This window comes from Trematomus bernacchii, unplaced genomic scaffold (assembly GCF_902827165.1).
Source record: "Trematomus bernacchii unplaced genomic scaffold, fTreBer1.1, whole genome shotgun sequence".
NCBI lineage: Eukaryota > Metazoa > Chordata > Actinopteri > Perciformes > Nototheniidae > Trematomus > Trematomus bernacchii.
In genome coordinates, this window is record NW_022987616.1 from 3,621,219 (window position 1) to 3,645,086 (window position 23,868).

The 23,868-nt window shown below is 41.6% G+C and overlaps 1 protein-coding gene across 1 annotated transcript in view; it reads right to left on the bottom strand.

The window, feature by feature from the left end:
• ofcc1 (orofacial cleft 1 candidate 1) overlaps positions 1 to 23,868 on the bottom strand; it is a 76,115-nt gene that overhangs the window by 40,849 nt on the left and 11,398 nt on the right. Inside the window, exons 6-16 of the mRNA XM_034132272.1 lie at positions 23,154 to 23,237; positions 20,688 to 20,900; positions 19,848 to 19,945; positions 18,438 to 18,524; positions 18,115 to 18,176; positions 16,792 to 16,912; positions 12,078 to 12,320; positions 8,694 to 8,842; positions 8,369 to 8,483; positions 7,362 to 7,647; positions 1,502 to 1,593 (exon numbers count right to left, since the gene is read on the bottom strand). Of these exons, the coding sequence (XP_033988163.1) occupies positions 1,502 to 1,593; positions 7,362 to 7,647; positions 8,369 to 8,483; positions 8,694 to 8,842; positions 12,078 to 12,320; positions 16,792 to 16,912; positions 18,115 to 18,176; positions 18,438 to 18,524; positions 19,848 to 19,945; positions 20,688 to 20,900; positions 23,154 to 23,237 (1,550 nt within the window). The remainder of the gene's footprint in view (positions 1 to 1,501; positions 1,594 to 7,361; positions 7,648 to 8,368; positions 8,484 to 8,693; positions 8,843 to 12,077; positions 12,321 to 16,791; positions 16,913 to 18,114; positions 18,177 to 18,437; positions 18,525 to 19,847; positions 19,946 to 20,687; positions 20,901 to 23,153; positions 23,238 to 23,868) is intronic.

Consider the following 23,868-nt stretch of genomic DNA (forward strand, 5'->3'; position numbering starts at 1 on the left):
ACGGCACGCCATCATTCAAGTTGAGTTCATTTGGAAACGTGCGTACAGTGACGTTAAATATGTGATATTGGAGCAGCTGGCACTGTTTTTTTCCACACAAGTCGTTTACTGTCATCGTCATAAACACAGTCAAATGGAGTTAGGAAGTGGGGTTTTAAATATTTCACCGAGGTACTTGGGAGCAGATATTATTTGTTAAGCCGCCAACATGTTAACGGCTTGCTTTCCCTGGCCCTGTCAGCCTGCCTGTGTTGCCCTTGGGTGGGCTTAGTGCCTTTCTGCTTGAAGTTGTGAAATACTCACTGATGTATGTTAATGAGATCCACAGTTGGAATAAGCAACCTCTCCCTTTCTTCCTTTTTTTCCTCTCCTCCATCTCTGTCTCTCCCTGTGAGATAAACTGGGCCCAGGAAGTAGTAAATGGGCAGGGCCCCATAAAAGCTCCATCCGTTTTCATAGGGCAATCTTTGCCAAAGCAAGCTTGGATTCCAGAGTGATGATCACAATAAAAGGGTGGAAAGGAGCGGGAAAAGAAGGCAGGGAGGGAAAAAATGCAGGAGATATATAAACCACAATGTTCTCCTGTGTCTCCCCACAGTAAATTTAATGCAATACCTTAAGAGCGGATTCCGTATATAGCTGGATTCCTGCCCTGTGGGCAAAGTGGTCGCCTGGAGAAAATTCATTTTAATTAGGCTTGCACTGCAGGTTGAAGGGTTGAAATCTGATCCCGAGCGCTCCCAGGCTGGGGCAGGTTGGAGATCACTTCACTTAATCATTAGACAACTGGGTTCAACAGCACGACATTTGACAGAGTTAGCAAGGTTTTAAAGATAGGGGGCCATGAGGAGAAGGAGAAAAATGTGGTCTACAGAGGCTAAGGATAAATAAAACCTCAGATCAACAAACTCATTTATTAAACCGGTCATCACTGATTAATGGTGGACTGAGGAGCCTCATGTACAGTAGGAGGTTAGTAGGAATAAAGACTTGGAGGGATAGAAGAAGGAGGTGGGGGGGAGGATCTGTGTGTGACAGGCGGAGGCTTGATGTTGTTCACAGGCCTCTCACTACCTCAACAATAACATCGCACCAACAAAAGGCCGCAGCGGAGGAACAATAGCAGCAATGCCAGATCAGCACACAGAGTCATTTTGCAATTACCACTTCAAAGTATGGCAGGTAACATGCAGGCTTTGATTAATTTAGCTTAAGTCCTCTGTAGCACAGGAAGAGGCGTGTTCACAGCGGCTCGGAGGAAAAAGGGAGGCCTGGCTGGCGTTGCTGATTTCACAGAATTTGAGCTGCTTTGGCTTGTCAAGCAGATCAAAACTGGCTTTGAAGGCAGAAAAATACCTGTTAGTGTGAAATGTATTTTGACAAATCTCAGATAATAAGCTAGGGAGGTGTGTGTAGGGGGCGCACTGAGGGGCGGGAAGGAGAAAGCAAAGGGTGCTCATTTCAAGGGTGGGAACAGTTACCCCCTAAATCACAGTGTTACCTTGTAGTGGATCCCGCCCTCTGCTTTCTCCCTGCTCCGATCACTCTTCTCTCCCGTGTTTCCAGAAATGGCTCCCGAGGAGGAATTCTTCCCTGCATCCCCCCCCCCCCCCCAAAGAAAGACAAAGTAATGTGCAGTGAGTGTGAAAAAAGTACAAAATGTTCGTGTTTGTTTTCTTTCGCAAACCACATCTGGCAATCATAGTTAGGATCAAGGGTGGCGGAGTGGTATTTATATTGCAAAATCCAAATGATTGCGAGTATAGACTTGTTAAAAGTACTGAGGAAATATATTTTTTTTAAAGTAATGAAAACTGACAAAAAACTACTTTAACTATGAAAAAACATTACAAATCAAATCAAAAAGATTATTTACTTACAAAACATTAATCAAAACAACAATTGAAGGTTTAAAATGACTAAAACTGAAGAATAACGGTGAGCAGTATGAGGAAATCAAATACAATAGGTATTGCATATCTGAACACACTTGTTTACTGTTATTCTACTATATGTTTTTATGTATACTATCTAGAGGCAGATTTTTCGTAGTAGGAGTCTGTCTCAGAGCTGAACCTCCCTTTCCGCAACGCTCTAATGTACGCAATTAGAAATGATGAAAAATCTCAAAAGAAATTAACTTTGGTTGTAACACATTCCCCCATTCTTCTTTTCTCCGGAAAATGACTTTTGAAGTATTTTTTCATCGTAACCCTCTTTTTTATTTTCTCTCTCGATCTATCTGTCTCACTCTTTTTTCTTTTTTTTCCGCTGTAATTTAAATGGTAAGCCGCCAGATGTGTGTCTCATGCTTGAAGAGTCGGAGATCTGCATTATTTAGCATATTAACATTCACAGAATTTAAAAAAGGGTTCCTGCATTGCCTGGAGGTTGTAATTAAGTAAACCTTAGCTTGATACATGTACAAATCTCACTATGTGAAACTTTTCCCCCCGTGGAACCAGTCACATCTATATGATACATATGGAAGCCTGCGCGATGATATCATTTGGTCTTGCTGCGGGATTAAATATATCAGCAGTAATAACTTAAATAGAGGCGACACATCAGAAATCCTTCCGACAGCTAAAATGTACTTAAATGGCAGGAGGAGTCTGCTCGCTGCTATTTTTAAACCGGTCTGAAATCAGATTTCATCCTAACACAGCTGTAGTTTTTAATTACCGTCGCTTTGCTGGTAAACATGTGGAGTGCCTACAGTTACAAGGTAATGGGGTTATATTTGTTCTATTCCAGGAATCAAATAATTTATATTTCTGCATTTGCAAGACGTTACATAACTGTTAACTCACTTTTGTGTCAAGATTTCAATAATCTCACATCATTTCACATATTTTGTGTTCACAGTGTTAACATTTCTTCATGTCCCGACCTTCTTTTTTAATCACTGATGAAGAAATGTCAGAGATGGAATAGCATTTAGAGGGTAAAGGAAGAAGGAGCATTTCAAGAGGAACAAGTCCGATCCACTTTTGGGTCAGATATACAAATGTTTTATATTATTTTCAGACCACAGTCACCCATAAGAAAAAGTTTAGAAGTTTAATATGTATTTTCATATTTTTAAAACACCCATATTGAGCAAAGGAAAGTATAGTCATATTTTATTGCTAATATAAATAAAATAAAAGGGACAATTGGTAAAATACATAAAAAATGTATATTATATTCAAACTGCATTCACCCCCAAAAAATGTAATCTGTGTATTCTGCATTTCCAAACTGTACTTCATTCATATTCAGCAAAGTAAAGTTGTATGTTATTGCTAATATAAAAAATAGAAATGTAGCAAGTGCAGCAATAGTATATTATAGTATGTGTTGCTATGCAAACAGTATGAGACAGGGCAAAGCGGCCCATTGCCAGCTGCTTTTACACACACACACGCACACACACACACACCTCAATCTCTATTACTAACAACAACAACAGCAACCGTGGACTTGTCGAATTGGACCACTGTGGACTAGGATGCTTTCATAGACTGCACAACCACACACACACACACACTCATTACATCAGGCCCCACTTGCTAATGCGCAGACGCTGTGGAAACGTGGTGAGCGCGGAGGCAGCATCGACAGCTTCGACAGCTAAGGGCTACGTCTGTGAACTCGGAGCGTTGGAGCTGCCACAACTCCAGCCTCTCCGGGCACTCAAGGCCAACAACAAACTCCTTGTTATCCCCCTGCGCTCTGACACACACACACACACACACACTCATCCAGAGCACTGCACCCACACACAGGACGGCGTACAAACAAAGATATTCATTTGTAGACACTTGCATACATGCACAAACATTTTCCAGGGTAGAAACACAAATGAGTGTACCTCACAACTCAACACACCTCTTTTCTCTCCTGCTTGCACACCAAAACAGGCCGAGGAAAAAGAGAGGAAGCCTGGGGGCCGTAACACTGTGGAGACCCCATCACTGTGTTGCTGGTGAGATGCAGCCAAGGCTGTATGGGGGCTCTCGCTCACCTAGGCCCCTAATTGCCTGATGACTGGTCCGAAGTTATAGAGGGATCGAAGGTCAGTGACTCACGGATTACCCCCGAGTCCACGTCCGGATCTCGTGTTAAGGTTGCTATGATACGGTGAGGATTTGGTGTCGCTTTACACAGGAGTTTATTTTCCTGTAATCCATTGCATTTTAATGACAATAACAGACACTAAATGCATACTAATGTGTAGAAAACGACTTGTTTCACTCTCAATACTGAAGTCTTCTGCAAATCTGTCTTTATCATTTCCACAAAGGCTGGTGCTCTTTAGAGGAAAGAATTCACCTCTGGGTGTATTTGTCCCACATGCAATCTTTTAGCCTTGTTTACCACACAGCATGATACACGTGTATTTCAGCAAATAGGCTTCAAAGGGTTGAGTCCATCCATTTGGAATCCGGACATTTGTTGGATTAATTGGCAGGATGCAGAGTGCGACTGATTGAGAGGCTATGACGTAACGTTGTGGTTTAAAAAACTCTTGATGACTGGGACCGGCCCGGAGGGAAGCACATCCTGAAAGTGCAGGGCAGCGCTCCAAAGAAGACATTAGATGAGGAATCCTCGAAATCTCCTACGGCGCTCAAGGGGATGGAGTCTACGATGCATTTGTTAAAAAAAAGAGAAATGAAGAAGCAATATGGCAATCATGCGCGTGTTCATAGTGCTCCTCTAAAGGCGATCATGAAACAAGAGGCTAATCTAATTAGTCGTTTGGGTTCAAACAAACCCAATGTAACTGGATCATTCAGTTAATGTGAAAGGTCACTTAACCCAGTGTGCCTGTAGCTAATCTCTTCGTTAAAACACCAAATGCACTCCTAAGCTTGGACGAGTAAATTAATATCATCCAATGGCGAAATAATCAAGAGAAGGACAGTAAATCTTCAGATTTCTCGATCAGAACTTGTCAGAGTTATTATCTCGGATTGGGATGTCAGGTTTGGTTCTGTAATAGACACCTCATCGCGCACTGTGATTTTTCTACGGGGATTAATTAACTTAAGGCCTCAGGAATACAAACTTCCAGTCTCACTGTCAAGCTCTGCCGTGTGTACGTTATCGCAATGACAAGAGGTCTCCGTATACTTGTCCTGATTCTGAGACAAATTGGTAATGAGGAAAAATCCCGGTGTCACACGCACGGCAGAAAAAAGTGATCCCCACACATCAGAAACAGAGAGGCATGAAATGGGAAGTAAATGTCTACTGACTTGACAGAGAGCTGAGGAAGGGGATAATTTGTTCTTTTTCTCCTCGCTCAATTGGATTTCCATATTTTTTTGGCTGGGTTAAAGTTGTCCGTCCGATCGCTCCCTTCAACCTTGACGTAATCTCCACATCTGAATGCCATAATTCGCTCCAGAGGTATTGCAAAATGAACAGATCTGTATGCAAATGAGGCCCAGACGTCAGGTCGGCTTAGGGAACGGGCGTGGACGAGGTGTTGTGCCGGACGGCTTTTGATCCGTTATTTCACTTACGGATCGGGTTCACTTCCCAGGCAACCTCCTCACCTGGCTGCGAGAATGTGTGTGTGTCGACGTCCGTGTCTGTGTGTGAGCCCTCGGAAAAGACCCGGTACCTTTTGCCTTGTGTGGCAGAACATAAATCTCCCATAGTGAGTGCCTCCCTCCCTTTCCTCTCCCTCTCTGGAAAGGCAGTCAGTTCGATGGGGACACTTCCCTTGTGGGCGTTAGGATCTCTGTGGGGGGTCACAGGTCAGTCGGCGGAGGAAGCGACAAGCTGTGAAATGTAAAAGACCAATTTCTTCCACATGTTTCAGTGCTGGGAGAACACTGCCAAGCTGTCAGCCGGCATCACGTTTAAAATGGGCCAGGGTGCTACCCAGCAGACCTGTCACAACTCATTTGTAATTAAAAAGCCTGTGTGATGTTTAAAGCAGAGCACCCCAGAAACTTTTGAGGACTGTTTAAATAAAGATGAGCTGTGCGTGCAAAAAAAAAGAAAAGGAACAAAAAAAAGTGGGATGTATTAATAACAAAGAAAGTAGCCAGTCGCCTCTGGAGTAGATCAATACCAAATGAGCCTGGATCTGATTCCTGACGAAAGCCAGGATGTTGGATTACTTAGGTGGTAAAACAAGAATATTATGTTTTTAAAATGAGGAAATGGATGCTTATTACTATTAACAGAAGTCATTAGCCACCTCTAGATGTGGTTACAATTGTGGTATGACCTTGCCTTGACTGACAGATATGTTGTCGAGCCACATCAGAATAGTGTATCTGATGGACATTATTGCAGTAACCTATTGGAGTGTATCCCAGCATGCACTGAAAGAAAAGCAAACTAACAACAGTCCATCAGAACTAAAACATGGAAACATAATCATAGTAACACCTGGGAGTGCAAGTCTCAAATCAACCTGAGCCGCATATCTTCGGACCGTGGGAGGAAACCAGAGAACCCGGAGGAAAACAGCAGAATGTGGGGGAAATATGCGAGCTCCACACATAGACAGTCTGCTCTCTGTGAGGAACAACTAACCACTGAGCTACTAAGCAGATGCTACAATGGTACAACCTGCTATCTAAAACCGTTGCCTCTGGAAAAAAAGTGATGCCAAACTACGGTAATCAGATTACACAGGAAACAAGAGTAATCCAGTGATAATGGGAAGAACTTGTAAATGGAATGTATGGTGCATTAATCGCAGAGTGTAGGTAAAAAAATAAGACTTTTACCGCATTATCTCAGTAAAAACTATATAACCGAGAAGTGATAAAGCCAGAAAATGTATATCCATGCATATTGAAAGTCTTATATTTCTTGAATGTACTCTTAGAAATTGCTCCCAGAAGAGTTTAAGCATGGCTAACATTAGCATTAGCACATCGATAATTTGGATAATTTATTTCCAGTCCAACAACTATAGAAGAAAAGTGAGAAACGTAACACCTAAAAAGAATGATGGTGTCATTTCATAAGTTTATATAAGGCTTTCTGTGTCAGCGTGCCAAACACTGTTTGTTCACCAGTGGGCGGTTGTTTTATGGAGACTCATTATCTGAATGTGAAACAAGTGTTGTGCTTCTTGCTCAAATATTTGCCTTTACTATCACTACAATGTATCTGTTGGATTTTTGCATTTAATCTAACTAAGAAAACATCATTAGTTTGATATCGCTCCTGTCTGTCAACAACAACGGTGGGATCAACACCACCCAACCCTCCCCTGGAGCAGTTCTCCTCAGCGGAACCCTAAGCGAGGCCTGCCACTCTTCTCTTCCCAGTGCTTGTGACATTCGGGTGACATTTCCTCCCCACCGCGGCATAGTCGGGGGGTTTTAACATAGGACCCCTACCTGGCAGAGATGAGGAAGAGCAAGCCGAATCAGCTGACAGGTAGAGAGGAGACCCCCGGTGAGAGAGAACCACAGAGGGCTCTCCTGCTCTGCTGCTGGGCCCCGCCTGCTGGGGGTATAACTGGGGCTGAGGACGGAGCTGCGCCTGAGACTGGATTGGCAGTTGGCCAGGTGGTTGGTCAAGATGGACCTCAGGGTGGGGCATCAGAAGGGGGTTGGGTGGGGGGATTGATAGGGTGATGCAGCGCTCTGGAACCCTAGATGTCCCAGAAGGGAGCCGCTTTACCTGAAACATCAAAAACAATCAGTGTGTTTAAGGTCTACATATGGGTTCAATGAACATTAATATAACCACTTCATTTTGATGTCATCAACAATTATGATCATATCCTTCCATTGCATCACCATATTTTGTGGGAAAAACAGCATGTGTGTAATTAAACTACAGGTGTTAGAGTTAAAACTGCAGACAACTATTAATATTTGCCCTGATTGCCTAAAAATAATTCAATTTTGATCCTATTTGTGGCTAGTATGACTATTGCACTCCCTATTGTTACTCAAAGACGTGGGCTATTAACATTGTTCTGAAATCAAAGCAGTAATGATAATGCCGTAATGCGAACAGCATGTCACAGTGGAAGGGACACATACAGAGACAACCCCAAGACACAAAGCTTTGTTCTGGCTTTTAATTCAATTAAGATGTTTACTAATCTAATCAATGCATCAGCCATAATGCATCCGGAATCGCTGGGTAAAGATGTGGTTCCTGTTTGCTCTCTGGGGCCAATTGCTTTTATCATAGAAATCCAAAAATCCAAACCCTGTTTAACCAAATCCACCATCCTGCCCCCTAAATATCAACATAGGGTCAGTGTGGAGGAAAAAACATGCACACACACGAGAATATGATATAGCCTGCACACAATTATGAATATAACATAAAAGAAGATGATACGCATCTGCAAAAGAAACATGCATGCACATGTTTCCTGATCACACACCTGAAAGTACAGGTTGCACAGCCAGTGGTCTAAATCTGAGGAGATGACGGCTTCAATCTTTTTGAATTGGTCCAGGCGTCTGTTCGGCTCCCCCCTGAGCAGAGGGGTTTTGAACCTGGGTCAATGACACATAACCGGTAATGGTCACTTTACAACCAGATTCATGATGGGTTAGGTATTTTCAAACTCAAGGTCTGAAAATAATTACAATGTTATGATAGTTCATGTGATGTTTTGAACGTAGTAGTTTAATGAGCCGGAATATTAAGGAAAATAAAAAAAAAGGTTGAGGACCAACAGATGATTTGATACGGCTTTGACGCACCTGCCCTGGACCAAACCGAGGCTCGATCCGCAAACAGGAAATGCCCCCCACGCCACTACAGAGCTGATGTGACTGCCGTCCCCTGGTAGTGCGATCAGCTGGAACACCAGGACCATGGAGGGGACGACCTCACAGGCCGCGGGACAGATCTGCAGACACATCGGAAGGCACAGAGTCACTCACATTTCCACTTAGTTGAACTCGCACGCCTGCAGGCACATACACAAACGTATGAACACATGTGAAACAGCGACACGGCATATACTGTACTACGGGAGGAAGCAAACATAGACTTGCTCACAACCACGAAGCCAATGACAAACAGACACTCAGAAGGTAACAAACAGGACAGGAGCCCTCGGGAACTACTTAATCTACATCCTAGAATTGAAACCTCTTTTAACTTATTTCCATGTTATTTAAAGAGCTTTCTTAACTGCCACTCTTACCCGTCCAACCCTGTACATTCTCTAAAAGGAGATGTTGGATAATGATAAAGACGGTTGATCTCAAACATAGGGTGGAGGAGAATTGCCGTTGTAGTGTACGAGCTGACAGTTATTTTGAAGTGAATTTGCATTTAGGCCACATAAATCAAACTGATTATATTAAGGGGCATCTCGCATGACACTAAAAGTGTTAGCGGTTAGCAGTCGACGGCAAACATTCTTATTTACCCAGAGAACGGTGGGTTTGCTTAAAAAATGAACTGACAGTGAGGTGTTTGCCACTTCATCCATCACTGGGTGGAAATATTTTATCCCTTTATTAGTTGTAATGGAAAAACGCAGGGGACTTGTTTTAACACATAAATCATGTGTATCCCCCCGTACCCCCCCTGATAATCTGCTTTTGGTATGCACCTGTGAAATGATGGGGAGTAGTGTCTGAGTCAGGACACAAATTTATGGCATAATATCACGGATTATGGATATTGAGGATATTTCATATTATTCATTTACTGTAAGAAATATGACCTGCATAAATAGTCATTTGTGTGCATATGTGTGAAGTGCCGCACGCAGACATGTGTTTGCATATGTGTGTGTGGGAAGCGTTGCAGTGAGGTTTGTGAGCCTGGATGATGTGCTTCAGAGGGTTTTGTTCACTTCCTGTTTGCTGAACGAGCTGCTTTAACCATTTAAATGTGTTAAATGCATTTCTTGTTTAATTAAAGAGGCCCTGAGAAAATGGACACATGTCCAATAAGGAATTAAGCAAAAATGTCATGGTGCAAGATGACTCAGTTCTTAATCATATAACAAAAAATGATCCCCCGATGACCAAAACATAGGACAAAAAATGAATAAAATGACAAAAAAATACATCGACCTCCGTAAACTCCTCAGAAGTTTTTACACTTTTTATTTTCTTCCTCATTCCTTTTGCTTCCAGCTTTAATATTACATTTTGTGATTTTACGCTTCTTCCCATTCGGTGTAAAAAGTGCACAAAGACTACGGGCTCTTCAGATGTCGGGCCGACTCCTCTCATGTGCTCCCACTTGCCTTGCATATCCAAGACATCTCCAACTGTACTGCACTGTTTCTGTCTAAATCCGAAACCCAGACACACAAAGCAAAGGGGTGAATTAAAAAAAAAGAGGAGAGAGAGGGAGGAAAGGAAAATAAGCTCCTGGCTTCTTCTTACCATCACTAATTCCTCATTTCCTCTTAGAAGGCACTGTAAGCACTCCTGGAATTGCACGCTACAGTGTGGGCAAGAGGAGAGGCAGAGAGAAAACATCCAGGCTGATCCTGATAGTGGTGGAAACGCTGATCAGATTTGTTTGTCAATGAGGACAACAACAACAACAGGTTTGTCTATATAGCACAGCCGAGGGTTTGGGGAGGGAGTAAGAGTGACATGAGGCATTTACCGCGCTGTACTTAAACCTTTTCTACCTCTGAATCAGATCCCAGGTCTGCATTCAGTTTATGCCAGCTTTTACCCGTCCTTTATGTTTTATAGGAGCTGCAGACAATATTATCAGGCTGCTGTAGCTCAGTGAATACGCCCACCAGCACATTGGCAGTGTCCACATGTGCTAAATGCTCCAGCTAAGGCCTGTAGAGTTGCCATCAGAACACTGAAGAAGCCCTTCCTGAGCCTGTACAAAACTCTCTGAGGGACACTGGATTTAGTGCCTTCTGTTTTAAGGTCTTCTCTTGTGAATCTTGCCTACTGTGCACACACCGTCCATGAATAAACACAAACAAAGAGATCTAATCCACTGGTCAATATCGACCATCCAAAACGAGTATGTAGGTTTTTAAAATAAGCTTCTATGGAGGATGTCTTCCCTCAAATCAAGAGGTTTAAGGAAGTGGTTGTGAAATGTGCATAGATTTAATGTAATCTGATGTTTTGTTTCATGAAAAGGACCAAGAATGAAACCGGTTTAGTCCTTGACTGTACATTGGGAATGGAGGTTGAATTTTTAATACTAATTTTAGTCAACTTCCTCCTTTTATCCAGTTGCAGAGGCTCAAAGACGTGCAGAAAGACACTACATTTTTCATTGCATTTGTACATTTTCATTCCAATAAAACATTACTTCCTTATATAAATGAATAATTGATCTGCGGTTTGATTTACATGCATGGATTAAATGTCATGTTTGAAAAGTTGTTGTTTTATTCATACGGAGATCCCCGGAGAAAAACCTAGAGGCTATGCGTGCCGTATTTTCATATCCCGTCTTTTACAGCAATATAACTTCTCATAACCCTTTCAATCTTCACTGCAACTGATGAAACCGGGGGAAAGAGGAATTTCGGAAATAATGTGGCAAAAACAAAAAACTAAACACGAGTGTAGTCGGTTCTGCCATATTAGCAAAGCATGTTTTATTGTTGGCTTTTATCTGAGGGGACTGTTTGTTTTCAGATTGCGCTTTACTGAGACTTTCCGTTGTATTTCACATCAAAGGCTTTGTCTGGGTTATTGAAAGTGAGTGTGTTTTAATTCAGGTTCCCTCAATGTCAAAATTGCTTTTGGATAAGAGATATTTATATTTATTCAAATATTTTGCTGGAAATAAAAGAAATATTCAAAGCAGTGTCCCCAAGCATCGCATGAATAAAGAGGTGGTTATTAAATGAAATTGCAGGGTAACAAATCACAACCTGATTCTGTCCTTTCCTTTTGTGTATAAAAAAGTGTTAGTGTCAATACAGGAAAACAACTTTTTACTGGTACCTACAAAATCCGACCTCTGGGTATTTTTCACAGTGATCTCTGTTTTGTTTGAATTCAGTTATGACTAATTTTTGCTTAAAATTCAAGCAGTTTGTCTAAATCCACAAAAAAAGTGTTGAGTGTTTGCTTTTTTTAAATGCTTCTTTCTTCTTTCTGTGTTTTATGTTCTGCTTTTGTCCTCACCATGAACAGGCTCTGGTTGATATTCAGGTCGGTGTCGCAGTAGCGGCCACGATGCTCGATTGGCTCCGTGGACACCGCCCGCTCATGCTGCTCCTTCTTACTGCGCCAGGCCAGAGCTGGACCCCCGAGACGGCTGTGAAGGGCCACACTGACTGTGTAGAGGCCCCTCGGCAGCTTGTCTCTGGTGGCTCTGAGGCAACACACACACACCTCCACAGGCTGAGGGGATGTGATCTGGTCCACCTGTAACACACAGAACATAAGGTCTGACTACAATATTCTATACATGTTTTCCAACATCAACTGATTGTATTACAGTGGACAGTGATGCAATGCATGGATTATTGATAGTAGAGCTGCGTACTGTATATAGTCAAATAAATGTCAAACCCATTATTTACAATGTTTTGGAAGACATACTTCACAGAACAAGTAAAAATTGTGTATTGGAGAAGAACTTCAACTATTATAAGCAAATTAAGTTGATACACAGGTGCACCCTAGCACTAAAAACCCTTATAATTATATTAAGACTGTAGATTGTAGTCAGGGTTTGTTTGCAGTTAAGTGTAACAATATTATAATTGATTATCAACTTTATCTTACGAAAGCGTTTCTATTTGTTAATTAAATGTTGCACTATGAGCTATCAGTAATGACCTCCCTCTGATAAACAAACATTGTTGACAGTGTTTGGCTTCCATATTTACCAAGTTGTAAATGCTGTCAAGACTTATGTTATCGTCTGTAATGCACTACATAACTCTTTTAAGGAGTGCTATGTAAATAAGGTGTACTTGCTTAGATACTTTGTAGCTTCCCTCCTTATTTACTTACATAGTTAGCTGTTGTGGAACTTAGAAATCTCACTATCACTTCTTGTCCTTAGGGTTAGGGTTGGGACTCTGGGTTATGACCTAAAGGACCTAACCCTTACCCTAGCTTAAGGAGTTGTGACTTTTAGCGTAGCTCAGTGCTGTCTTTACCTCAGATTATTAAGGGAAACCCTCCAGTTGTTGGTATTGCTGAAATACTTTGTAACTGCGCTCCTTAGTTACTTACAGTAAATACTTAGCAGTTGTTGAACCAAGCAATCTTGATATTCGTTTTTCTTGTTATTGTAGAAAATACTTTAGAGTAGCATAGCATTGTCGTTACCTTAGATTTTCATGACATAACCCGACAACATCCTTGTTAAGAACATTATCAGAATCAGAATCAGAATACCTTTATTAGTCCCACATTATTGCAACATATCAGAAAGTAAGGTAATACCAAAAACCAAAGTAACATGTCATTTACCAAAGGAGTGAAGTGAGAGAAATATCCCAACCTTGCTATATCTAGCCCATCCAATGAATATAATATTAGGAACAACATCTGGACTCAAGACAGCATGGCCACAGTGTTAGATAATGGGGTTTTTTGTCGCTTGTTGGAGCATTGACAACTTCTAAATGATGATTTCTAACCCATGACACTTTGTATTTGTTTTTGAGGAAGGCAACTTCAGGTACGTTTTCTTAACAAGAGAAGTGTTTTTGTCCAACTGCAGTGAAGCAGCCATGTATGTAAGACTCGCCCGTACAGCTGCGGGCTTCCATCCGATGATCTCCATTCAACCATTTAGAGGTTAAGTGCCTTGCTCAAGGGCACATCAGCATTCCTTGTTATCGAAGTTGAGAGCGGTATTTATTTCCCCTGGCCACACTGCCCATTCAGATGAAGGTTTGAAACGCCAACCTTGTGGTAACGAGCTCATCCCAACAACCTTCAGGCTACATCAGCCCACTTGTTGTTTATTTGCTTGTTTGTTTTTGTTGACATGTGCCTCCTTTTTAGGGCTTAGCATGAGTAATAGGGTGGTGCGACAGTTTACTTTTATGAAACATAATCAGAGAACAATGTAAATACATATTCAGTCTCTTGTCCCCTATGGCATCTGTTGAACAGCACTAAATGAAAAGTCAATCTGGCTTAAACAGAGCCACTTCTTTTATCACCACTGATATGTTTTTAATCTTCAGTAGCAATGTTGATTGGTCCCTTGTTGTTTGTTTGGACGTTTTGTCCATCCATTTGTTCATCCAACACGCTATCCTTTCCTGTCCAATCTAGAGTTGCACCTATCCACTACTAGTATGGGATATTTGCAGGTTCTAGTTTATATAGCTGGAAAGGTAATTCCGAGACAATTGGGCTGATCTATTCAGTTTGATTCTACGTTTACGCCTGATTGCACTACGATAGGGAAAACATATTCAACATGTCAGCTGTTTGGAGGTATTTCAAACTTACTACTCCAACATGTATTAATACTACTTGCCATATTTCATGAAGGGTGCAAAATCAAAGATATAACATAACCAACTTAATGAGGCACCTCCGGAAGCATGAGGCTAAGCAACAAGTTCAACACATTTCAAAAGTGTTGCAGGTGCACAGTGAATTTTTTCACTACCAAGTAATGATTCTGAATGGATGGATTTTGTCTTATAATGTGAGAAAGCAATGTTTAGGTAAAGCCTGATGTGGCCTTAAACATGAAAGAAGGATTCCAATGGCTTAGGAATTCATCTTATTATGAAACACTGCTATTCAATCGGTACATAGAATCAGACGATATCGAAACCCCAGTTATCGTATACAGTACTAAAAAAGGCCTATTTATGCATCTCCTGTTATCCCATCCAATCTTTTTTAAGTGCATGCATTTGTTTCCCTTTGATAATCTCAGATCTATCTTGCAAAGCCAATTTATTTTATGTACTTGAATTATCAGTTGACCAACTTAGGTCAAATGTTAAATGTGTCTGCCAAATAGAGCCAATGTTGTCACCAAAACAACCTGACACACATCACACACACATTCACACCGGTGTGTGAGGGGGGAAGGTGTGTGCTGAGCCCTGCAGTAATGCCCCTCAATCTACCCACTGTGAGCATCTTTGCATACCGAAACAACAAAAACAATTTAGGCAGAAGTGAAATTAGTATAATTGGTGGCAAAGCGGTTTAGCCCACACATCTCAAATTTGGGAGGAAGTGATGGAGGCCTCCAAACCCCCACACTGGAAAGAGATGGAAAGGAAGAGGAGGAGGATGATAAAGGAGGGAAAAAGAGGCGAATAAATAAACAACAATAACGCGGTCCAATATGAGGAGGTATTGTTATTATCTGGCCTGCATGCTTTGCGTGTAAGAGACGGGCGAAGAAGGTAAAAGGTGAAGTGAGCCAAATTTCCATATCAGAGGTGGTTTGTTTGCCCCGAGCCTGAGTTGTGCCTAAAGTGCCATAACATTACAGCACTCCTACAGATGAGATCAAAGGCTCCAGCGAGGGATCCTCCGTGGTTTTTCTGGCAAGCGGCCGTCCTCTCGCTGAAACATCTTTTCAGGGCTTTCCACACATTGACTGATCACACAAAATGCACTCTTAATAGAGACAGGAAATGCCACATACAAAAACTTCCTTTCTTTCTAAGTATGGGCTAATATTCAGAGATTAAGCTTTCTCGTTAATTATTTTCATTTTAATTAGTAAATCTTAATTAACAATGAACATTTACCCTTAAAATATTTTGGCTTCGGAATGAAGGAGGGGGGTGAAGAAAGCAGAGAATAAATATGACAATCTTTTTGGGACCTCCGGGCAGGATTACTGATGCAGGCTGCCTTAGTTATTAAACACGTTCTAAATTAAATGCCTCCATGAATTTTGCACAGATATATATTTTCATAGTTTTGCATGCCAAATGTGACATTTTATATTTCAGATTCATCTCGCTGCAGTAATTTTTGGGAAATGTCATATAAACAAAGATTTTGTCATTTACCAAAAGAAATTACTATGCGTGGCAGGTTTGGCCATTGCTTTCTCTCACTCTCTTTCTCTCGTTCCCTCTCCCTCTTTTGCCCCCTATTCTGCCTGTGCCGGTTGTTTCAAGTCAGCAAGCCATAAAAAATCTTTATCTCAGTGAAACACAGCAATTTGGGAGATAATCGAATGGTGACTGGGGGGCACAAACGCCAGTCTGAGGAATTATACCACAATCTCCCCTGCATTTACAACCTTCCTCAAAGCTAGTTGTCACCCTGGAAGGAAAGCCCCCGACTGAAGATTCATTACATCTTTAAGCCAGCATGGTGGCATGGCAGCCTCATCCCCAGATGCAACACAACAGCAGCCTCCTCCCACAGCTGCTGATGCTACCGCTAAAGCTGCAGCTTCCTCCTCTCTTTCCCACTTCTCTGTTCCCCTTTTATCATCTCCAAAGACTCCTTTTCCCTCCTACTTAATTCCTAAAACCACAGACGCCATCCGCACAAAGCAGGAGGAAAGAAATCTTTATACTGTATAAAAATAATGCGACTGAATAGTTAGCATACAGTATATGAGAGGGTTTTTGCTCATGGTGCCTGTATGTGAATGTGCTTTTGTGTGGGCATACAGTACCCATTAGTGTAATGAAAGGAGTGAAGGAATTTGAAAAACACGGGAGATAATTTCCTTATTCCCTTACAGGTCCCACTCGTGGCATGATTTCATATAATTACATCATTGCAGTGTTTTTTGCACAAACAAACCCTGCATTTTTTTGGGTAAACATTTCGGGATCGATATCTCCTCCTGTGATACAAGCCTTTAGGAGATTAAGAGCTATGTCACTTCCTGTTTGTGCAGCTCACAGTCAGAGTGGCTAACAGATCTTACCTGCCACTGGGGTCGTGATGCCGAAGAGGAGGATTCTGGGAGCTCTGTCATCTGACCGTATTTGGCCATCGCTTCCTCTTGGCCTTCCCCCAGCGCTCTGAGTGACGGGCTTTCAATGGTTCTGCTGCTACACACACACACAAACACACACACACACACACACACACACACACACACACACACACACATACAAGAAGCTAACCCTGTTAACAGCCACCTGCATTTTGGACTCTGTTGTTCCACTCTGTAGCCAACAGCAGCTCAATCTAATAACACCACAACAAAACACTTTCCACGGGTCCCTCTCTTTCTCTCTCCCTGCCTATCTTGCCGTTTCAATCTTATCATTGGTAATGTAATAAGCGGCTGCTTCGCTCTGTCTCCTCGCCACCTCTCTTAATTCCTCAAAATAAAGCAATATCACAGGAGCCCTGGCCTGCCTGTGACTGGGGATAAGATGCTTGTAAAGGGAGGGATAATTCAGCAAATAAATGCTCGGCATCAAAGGCAGGCACTGGGTCTTTCTTCCCTTTCTCTCCCTCCTCAGTGTTCGCCTATCAAAAGTATTACATGTGCTTTCATCAGTTCACAACAAGGCACAATGTGCTTCTTAATGCAATTACTCGACCTCCATTAAATCAGAAACAGTGGAAACAAATGAATTACACATTTGTTACAAAAACCACAAGTCAGCGCCGCGTCTCTCCTCTTTATTTTATTTTCCTTTCATAGGCGCAGGGAGAGAAAAAGTGGAATCATTTCTCATTAAATTTCAGGCAGATGTAGCCCTAGGTGATGCATAGAAAGTCTCCCATGCCTAATAGCCACCCACCATTGATATCAGAAGGAATTTACAGAGTTCAAGGCTGTCGAGAGGAGGTCATCTTGCTAAACTCCGAACCACATTCATCTGACAGGGCTGGTGTCCGACTACCACCCACCCATAAAACAACCAAACATAAGAGGAGATACTGTACAGTACAGTAGTTTGTGATTTTATCATGTCAGCCGGCGCCGTAATTACTAAAAAGTTAAACATGCTAAGCTGATTGCCCACGGGGCTTCGCTGCGAGATCTGATGTGTGATTTCATACTAAAGTGGATGGACCAAAAATGGATGCGCCTCCAAGCCCGATGACATGGACGGATTTCTGCGCCCTCGAGCCAAAATGCCCACAATGCAATGCTCGTTGACGGGAGAAGCCATGCAGAGGACATGTGAATTACATTCCTTCTTGAACGTCAGTGGGAATACGAATGCTTTTCGCACAATTACAGTCATGGGACATCAATATGGAGAGAAACATGGAGAGGGCTCACCACTGCAGCAGTGTGTTCAGTCTGGGCTGCGGAGCATCGTCACAGTCTCTTTGTGAATGAGGCTCCTTTGAAATATTAAAGTGGATATGTTAACAAACACTGTTAATGTGTTAACAGTCATTATCCGCTAATTGACAGTTTCATTTAAAACCCATCAATCTAAATGATTTTTTTTATTTCTGTGACTGAGTGTTATTAAATATTTTTAATAGATGAGCGCTCAAGCTTTTGTGTTATGGGAGAATTGCTTTTAAAATGATCTATAGGTGGTTATCTAAAACTAAAAACCAACATATGCTTCACATATACATCAGACGGGTCTTTACCTTAACATTTCCAGCAAAGAAGTCCATTAGCTTCTTCTTTCTGTTTGCCCACTCACTCCTCTTCAGCGGTCCCTTCTGAGCCGCCTGCTGAAAAAACGTGTAAATACACATGCACACTTTCTTTGGATGCAGCTTTATGGCACAGTGCAGTGCGCCATAATGGCAGAATTAAGCACAAGGAGCAACTGTAATGCAATCTGCAGGCAATCGATACTGAGCCAGGCCCTTAAGACATGTAGCGTTTGATGAGTATTTCTGCCGGTTTTACATTCAGTCAGCACATTCACACTCCCCATTCACATGCATTGACACTGCTAAGTGACAGCGTCTCGCCCTGTAGAGGCTTTGTACGGCAGAATAGAGACAGAAGAAAAACGCTATTATTTTTAAAATAGATGTGAAATCTCTGGTGGATAATGTGCTTTCAATGGGAGGTGGGTGTGGAAACAGTAGGAAAGCGCATACATATTATGGCAGAATAAGATAACACTGATCCCAATACTGATACAGTACACAGTAGATGCTGCTGATTATCCAGTAAGGGAGGATGAGTCAACTGTTGCTAGTGAGACATTGTTAAAGCATTTATTTCCCAATTACGTTCACTTTCTATTCATATCATTTGATACTCCTACTCTCTTTTCAAGCAAGATTATGACTAAAAATACAGAGGATGGAAGTTGTGCATTCTCTTTACGTATGCGCTAATGTTTGGGTTTCTTTGCAATCTAGATTTGCCAACACAATGGAAACCCCATGTTCTTGTATCATCTCCCATTTCCGATTTATAGAATACAAACACTTGTTTTGAAAGGAGCTTCAGATCTTACCGCTAGTTCACAATATCCCTACTTCCCCAGTTGGGAAATAAAAAGTAGTCACGCTCTATTTTTCCTGAAAAGAACATAAGACGGGTAAAGAAAAAAAAATCTGCTTCTGTGAGAAACAAATATGCATAATAATGCAAAACAAAGTTCAAAGACGGAACAAAAGTGTCTCCACAAATAAGTGAATTGTGCGAGGATATTATATGTAGCGTAGATTATACAGCAGAAATCCATGCACTCATTCTGAGCCGAGGATGAATGAGTTATCTAACCTTGAATGCATGTTCTACAAAAAGCAATTTCAAATGAGTGCATTCAGCAGAGATTCAGATCACTGAAAATGAAATGCAGAACTTTTACAAAGGTGGCAGTGGGAAGAAAAGAGGTTGGGAATAAAAAATGGAGCAAGGAAAGAGAAAATTGAGAATGTAACACACATACAGATAGACAAAACAGATAAATGTACACGCACACATGCACACACTCTATGTCCATTAGCCACTGATACACAGCATAATGGACATGGCTGATGTGCTGGTGAATATGGGATGATGACACAGATATTCCTCTTTGTAGCCCTGACCTGCTGCAGTGAAAGGCTGCCAAGCGTGATCATGTCAGGCCGCACACGCTCCCTCAGCTGCTGGGCGTAGTGGGGGATCTGCTCCTCCACTGGCCTCACTGCAAGAAATAATACAGACCTTATCATATTTATCCAAAATCAAATGCTACTGTTGCGTGATGAATGATTCTTAGAATTTTGTAAATCTATGAATGAAATATTGTTCAAAGACAAATTCAACAAAAATGAATGTAACGTCCTGGAATAATAGAGTGGTGCAGTGATGATGTACTTTGTAGGCCGACCAGGAAGTAAGCATCGACAGACGATACATTTTTGTGAATATTTAAGAAAATAAGCTCTGTGGCAAACATGTTTACGATATTTAAAAAAAATGTGTTAGGCCCGATATTCCTCATGTTTCAAAACCACTTTATATTATGAAGCGTAAATTAAAATGGCTAAATAAAAAGCCAATGTAGTGCTTCACCACCGCTAACCCCAAGGTGGCTTATGTTCGGTGTGATGACATTTAATACCTCATTTAGTAGTCACTTGTTAGCAACCGCTGTTTGTATGACACAAAGAAGCTTTCTGACATTTACGAATAGGGTATTTACCTACAGTCTATGGTATTTAGAGGCGTGTTTTATGTCGTACAATAAAAAGTGAAAATCTGACTACAGACCTTGTTTTGGGCTTCTAAACACCAACGTTGACTCATTCCTCCACCACTTAATTACTCGCTATATCTTCTAATGATCAATTTATATCATGTGCAAAGCAAACATATTGTATACTATACTTAATATTATTGATCCAGCTATCAAATTCAAAACGAAAATAAAAGCATAGCATTACTTTTTACAGCGCTCTCTCTGCCCATTACCATCCTCCCTGCTTCGAGTCCAGCCTCTCCTCCCGGCCCAGCACTGGCCCCAGTCTGGGCTTTGGCGATGGTTTGGGTCCGGGAGGGTGTGGAGCCCGAGGCTTCACCACCACCGTGGAGCTGAAGGACTGGATCACCCGCCTTCACCTCCAACACCTCCTCATCCCTGGAGGCTAGCAGCGTACCTGGAGAGATATGCATCGGTGGGCCCACACACACACACACACACACACACACACACACACACACACACACACACACACACACACACACACACACACACACACACACACACACACACACACACACACACACACACACACACACACACACACACACACACACACCACACACACACACACACACACACACATATACGTACTGATGGATGTGCATATATTTACCACATCCAGACATACACTTACAGAGACTGTATACAGACCCATGAAGGTGGACAATGACAGTAACTCACACAAAAACCAAGTGTGAGCATTAACAAAAGATGCATGTTATCACTTTAAAACCTTTTTATCCTTCAATTCCTTCAATTCTTCAGTTTTACATAAACATATTAACAGGACCTTAGTTCTACATGGCCATTAAACACAAATAAATTAGCCTGCTATGCTAGTTTTTTGTTAAAGTGTTAGAAGATGTGTGTTCGAGTCTTATAAATGAAATATATTATACCATTCATCCAAAATCATGCAGGACAAGACAAACGCATGGCTGGAATTTCTTAATAATAAAAAAAAAAAAGCTGATATAAAATAGAGTGCATATGGTTGAACTGATGCTACAGATCTCAGATATTCAATGTGTTTCTATACAAGAATCGAAGGAAGATCCTGCTTTGGCAATGAGTTCATTTGAATTGGAACATACATACATACACTGTATTTGAACTAGTTTCTATTTAGCAGCCTTGAATCAATTACAGAAAGCAGAGAAGCATCTTAGCTAACCTGCTTGCTGTGCGTCTTTTCAATTTTGCTTCGCCGCCTCGTTGGTAGAAACAAGAAGGTATTCTTCGAGCATCTGTGTATTCAACGTGTGCAGTCCAAGATGTGCAACAGCCAAAGCCGTTATCACTGTCTAATGCTTTTCACATAGAAGCTGATATCAATGCCTCACGCCTTACAGAGAACTAGAATGAATAGAGTACCAATTCAGTGTTCTTTAATCTCCAAGCCAAAGCAATAGCATGCATCAAGAGCTGAAGATCTTAGACAGACAGAAGGGATTTCTTTAGGATTTATATTTTTCTGAGAAGTTGTCTACAGCACTGGCCACTGTCCATTTCATTAATACTTTGTCGTATTCATGCTCTTTCTTGTGAGATGTGCTTTGTAGCAGACTGTTAAAGCTGAGACAAAATGCTGAGAATCAGTCACAAAATGACAGGATCAGAACTGACATGCACTGAGCTGGTTCTGAAGCTGCAAAAGAAGACTTGCCTACACCGGTGGGAGGCATCATACAACGGCATAAGGTGATTGTCTGGAAGTCTATTGTGGCTCGGTGAAGTGCTTACTGGCAGTCGCCGCAATTGGACTCCAACAGTACAGAAGTAAGAGCTCTCTCTCTTCCTCCTTCTCTTCCTCTCCCAGTCTCTCAGCCTATTGCATGGAGGAACTGTTAATCCGAGATCCTCTTTACTTTCTGTGGGATTTCATGAACATTCCAAGACAATGGATGGGGCTGCTAATCTCGGTGGTACAGCTAAATCCAAGACAATGGCAAATAATACAAGCCGGCTAAATTCTACCGTGTTGAAGCGGGCCTAAACCCATCACTTGTGCGCTGGAATTACAAGAGAGATGTGCGTCATGTCAACAGGATCTGGTGCGACTGTCTTCACCCAGAACAATGCTAAGCTTAAACCACCTCAGTGTTGCCTGGCTGGCTACATATTCAAATGGAACTGAGCTAATGAGAAAAGGCACGCCTACTGTGACACAATGGCTGTGCTTGGAAAGCACTGAGTATAAGTGAACGTCCGTTTCTTGTCTTATTCTTTGTTCTGTTAATGCTGCTTTAAGTGTCTGTGGAAAATGTAGTCTTATTTTTGTCTGGGTTGTTTATGAAAATACTGCACCTTAAGACTGCAACCGGCACCATTGTTAACGCTGATGGTAACAACCTGACTGTTTTACTGTAACTTTGGTATTCTAGTTTCAGGATGTTATATCACAATGTTTTTTTCAATATATTACCAAACAAACAAACAGGAAATAATGATTACACTCCATCTCAGCACCTTTGGAAAGGTATTAAAAAAAAATACGAAAATGGATTATATTAAATTGTTCTGAATTTAAATAATAATAAATATATATATTATTTAGTTAGAAATGTTTTATTCATTGCTATTTTGACCATACTGTATGTTTCCTTATAGCCAAGATACAGGACTAGAGTAATTCTGGGATACATACCTGGTATATTTATGAAGGTATCGTCCTCATCTAGCATCGCAGCCATTCTGTGATACAGCCTGTTTTCATCAGCGTTCAATATTGCTACAAGTCAAAACAATTATAACGTGAGTACACACTCAAAGGTGCTGGAAAATTGCGTGCATGTGTGTGCTTCAAAATTACTTTCTACATATCAGACAAGTCAATCTAAACCACATCCTAACATTCAAACGAGGGAAATTAGCCGTGGCTGGAGAGGGCTGAAAATCAAGTGTGCAGAGGGGTAATGAAATAGGAGCATTAACATGCCTGTTAGCCGGCCTGTCATCATGTGATGAGATTTGGTTTGGCGAATCCTTTGATATTACACGGCAGTGATATCCAAAAGATACAGGTGTAATGGCTTCTCCATTAATAGCCATGTTTCATTATAACATGCATATTACTTTTCTCCCAAGAGCTCGCTTTTAATAGGCCTACTTTGGGAGGGGGCTGCAAACTATTGATATGGCTCTGCGTGTGCCATTTGAAAAGGGGGAGAAAACGCCATCATGGAATGAGAGTTGACCAATGATACGTGACCTTCGTCAATGACAGCAGGTTAGATAGCCAATCTAGTGATGCCATCACTTGGTATATTTACATAGACCGTCCTGGCGTCTCAAATGGCAAACTGCTACCAGTGATCTCTCTCACCTCGCTTTAATGAACCGAGGAGAACTATTATGACGGA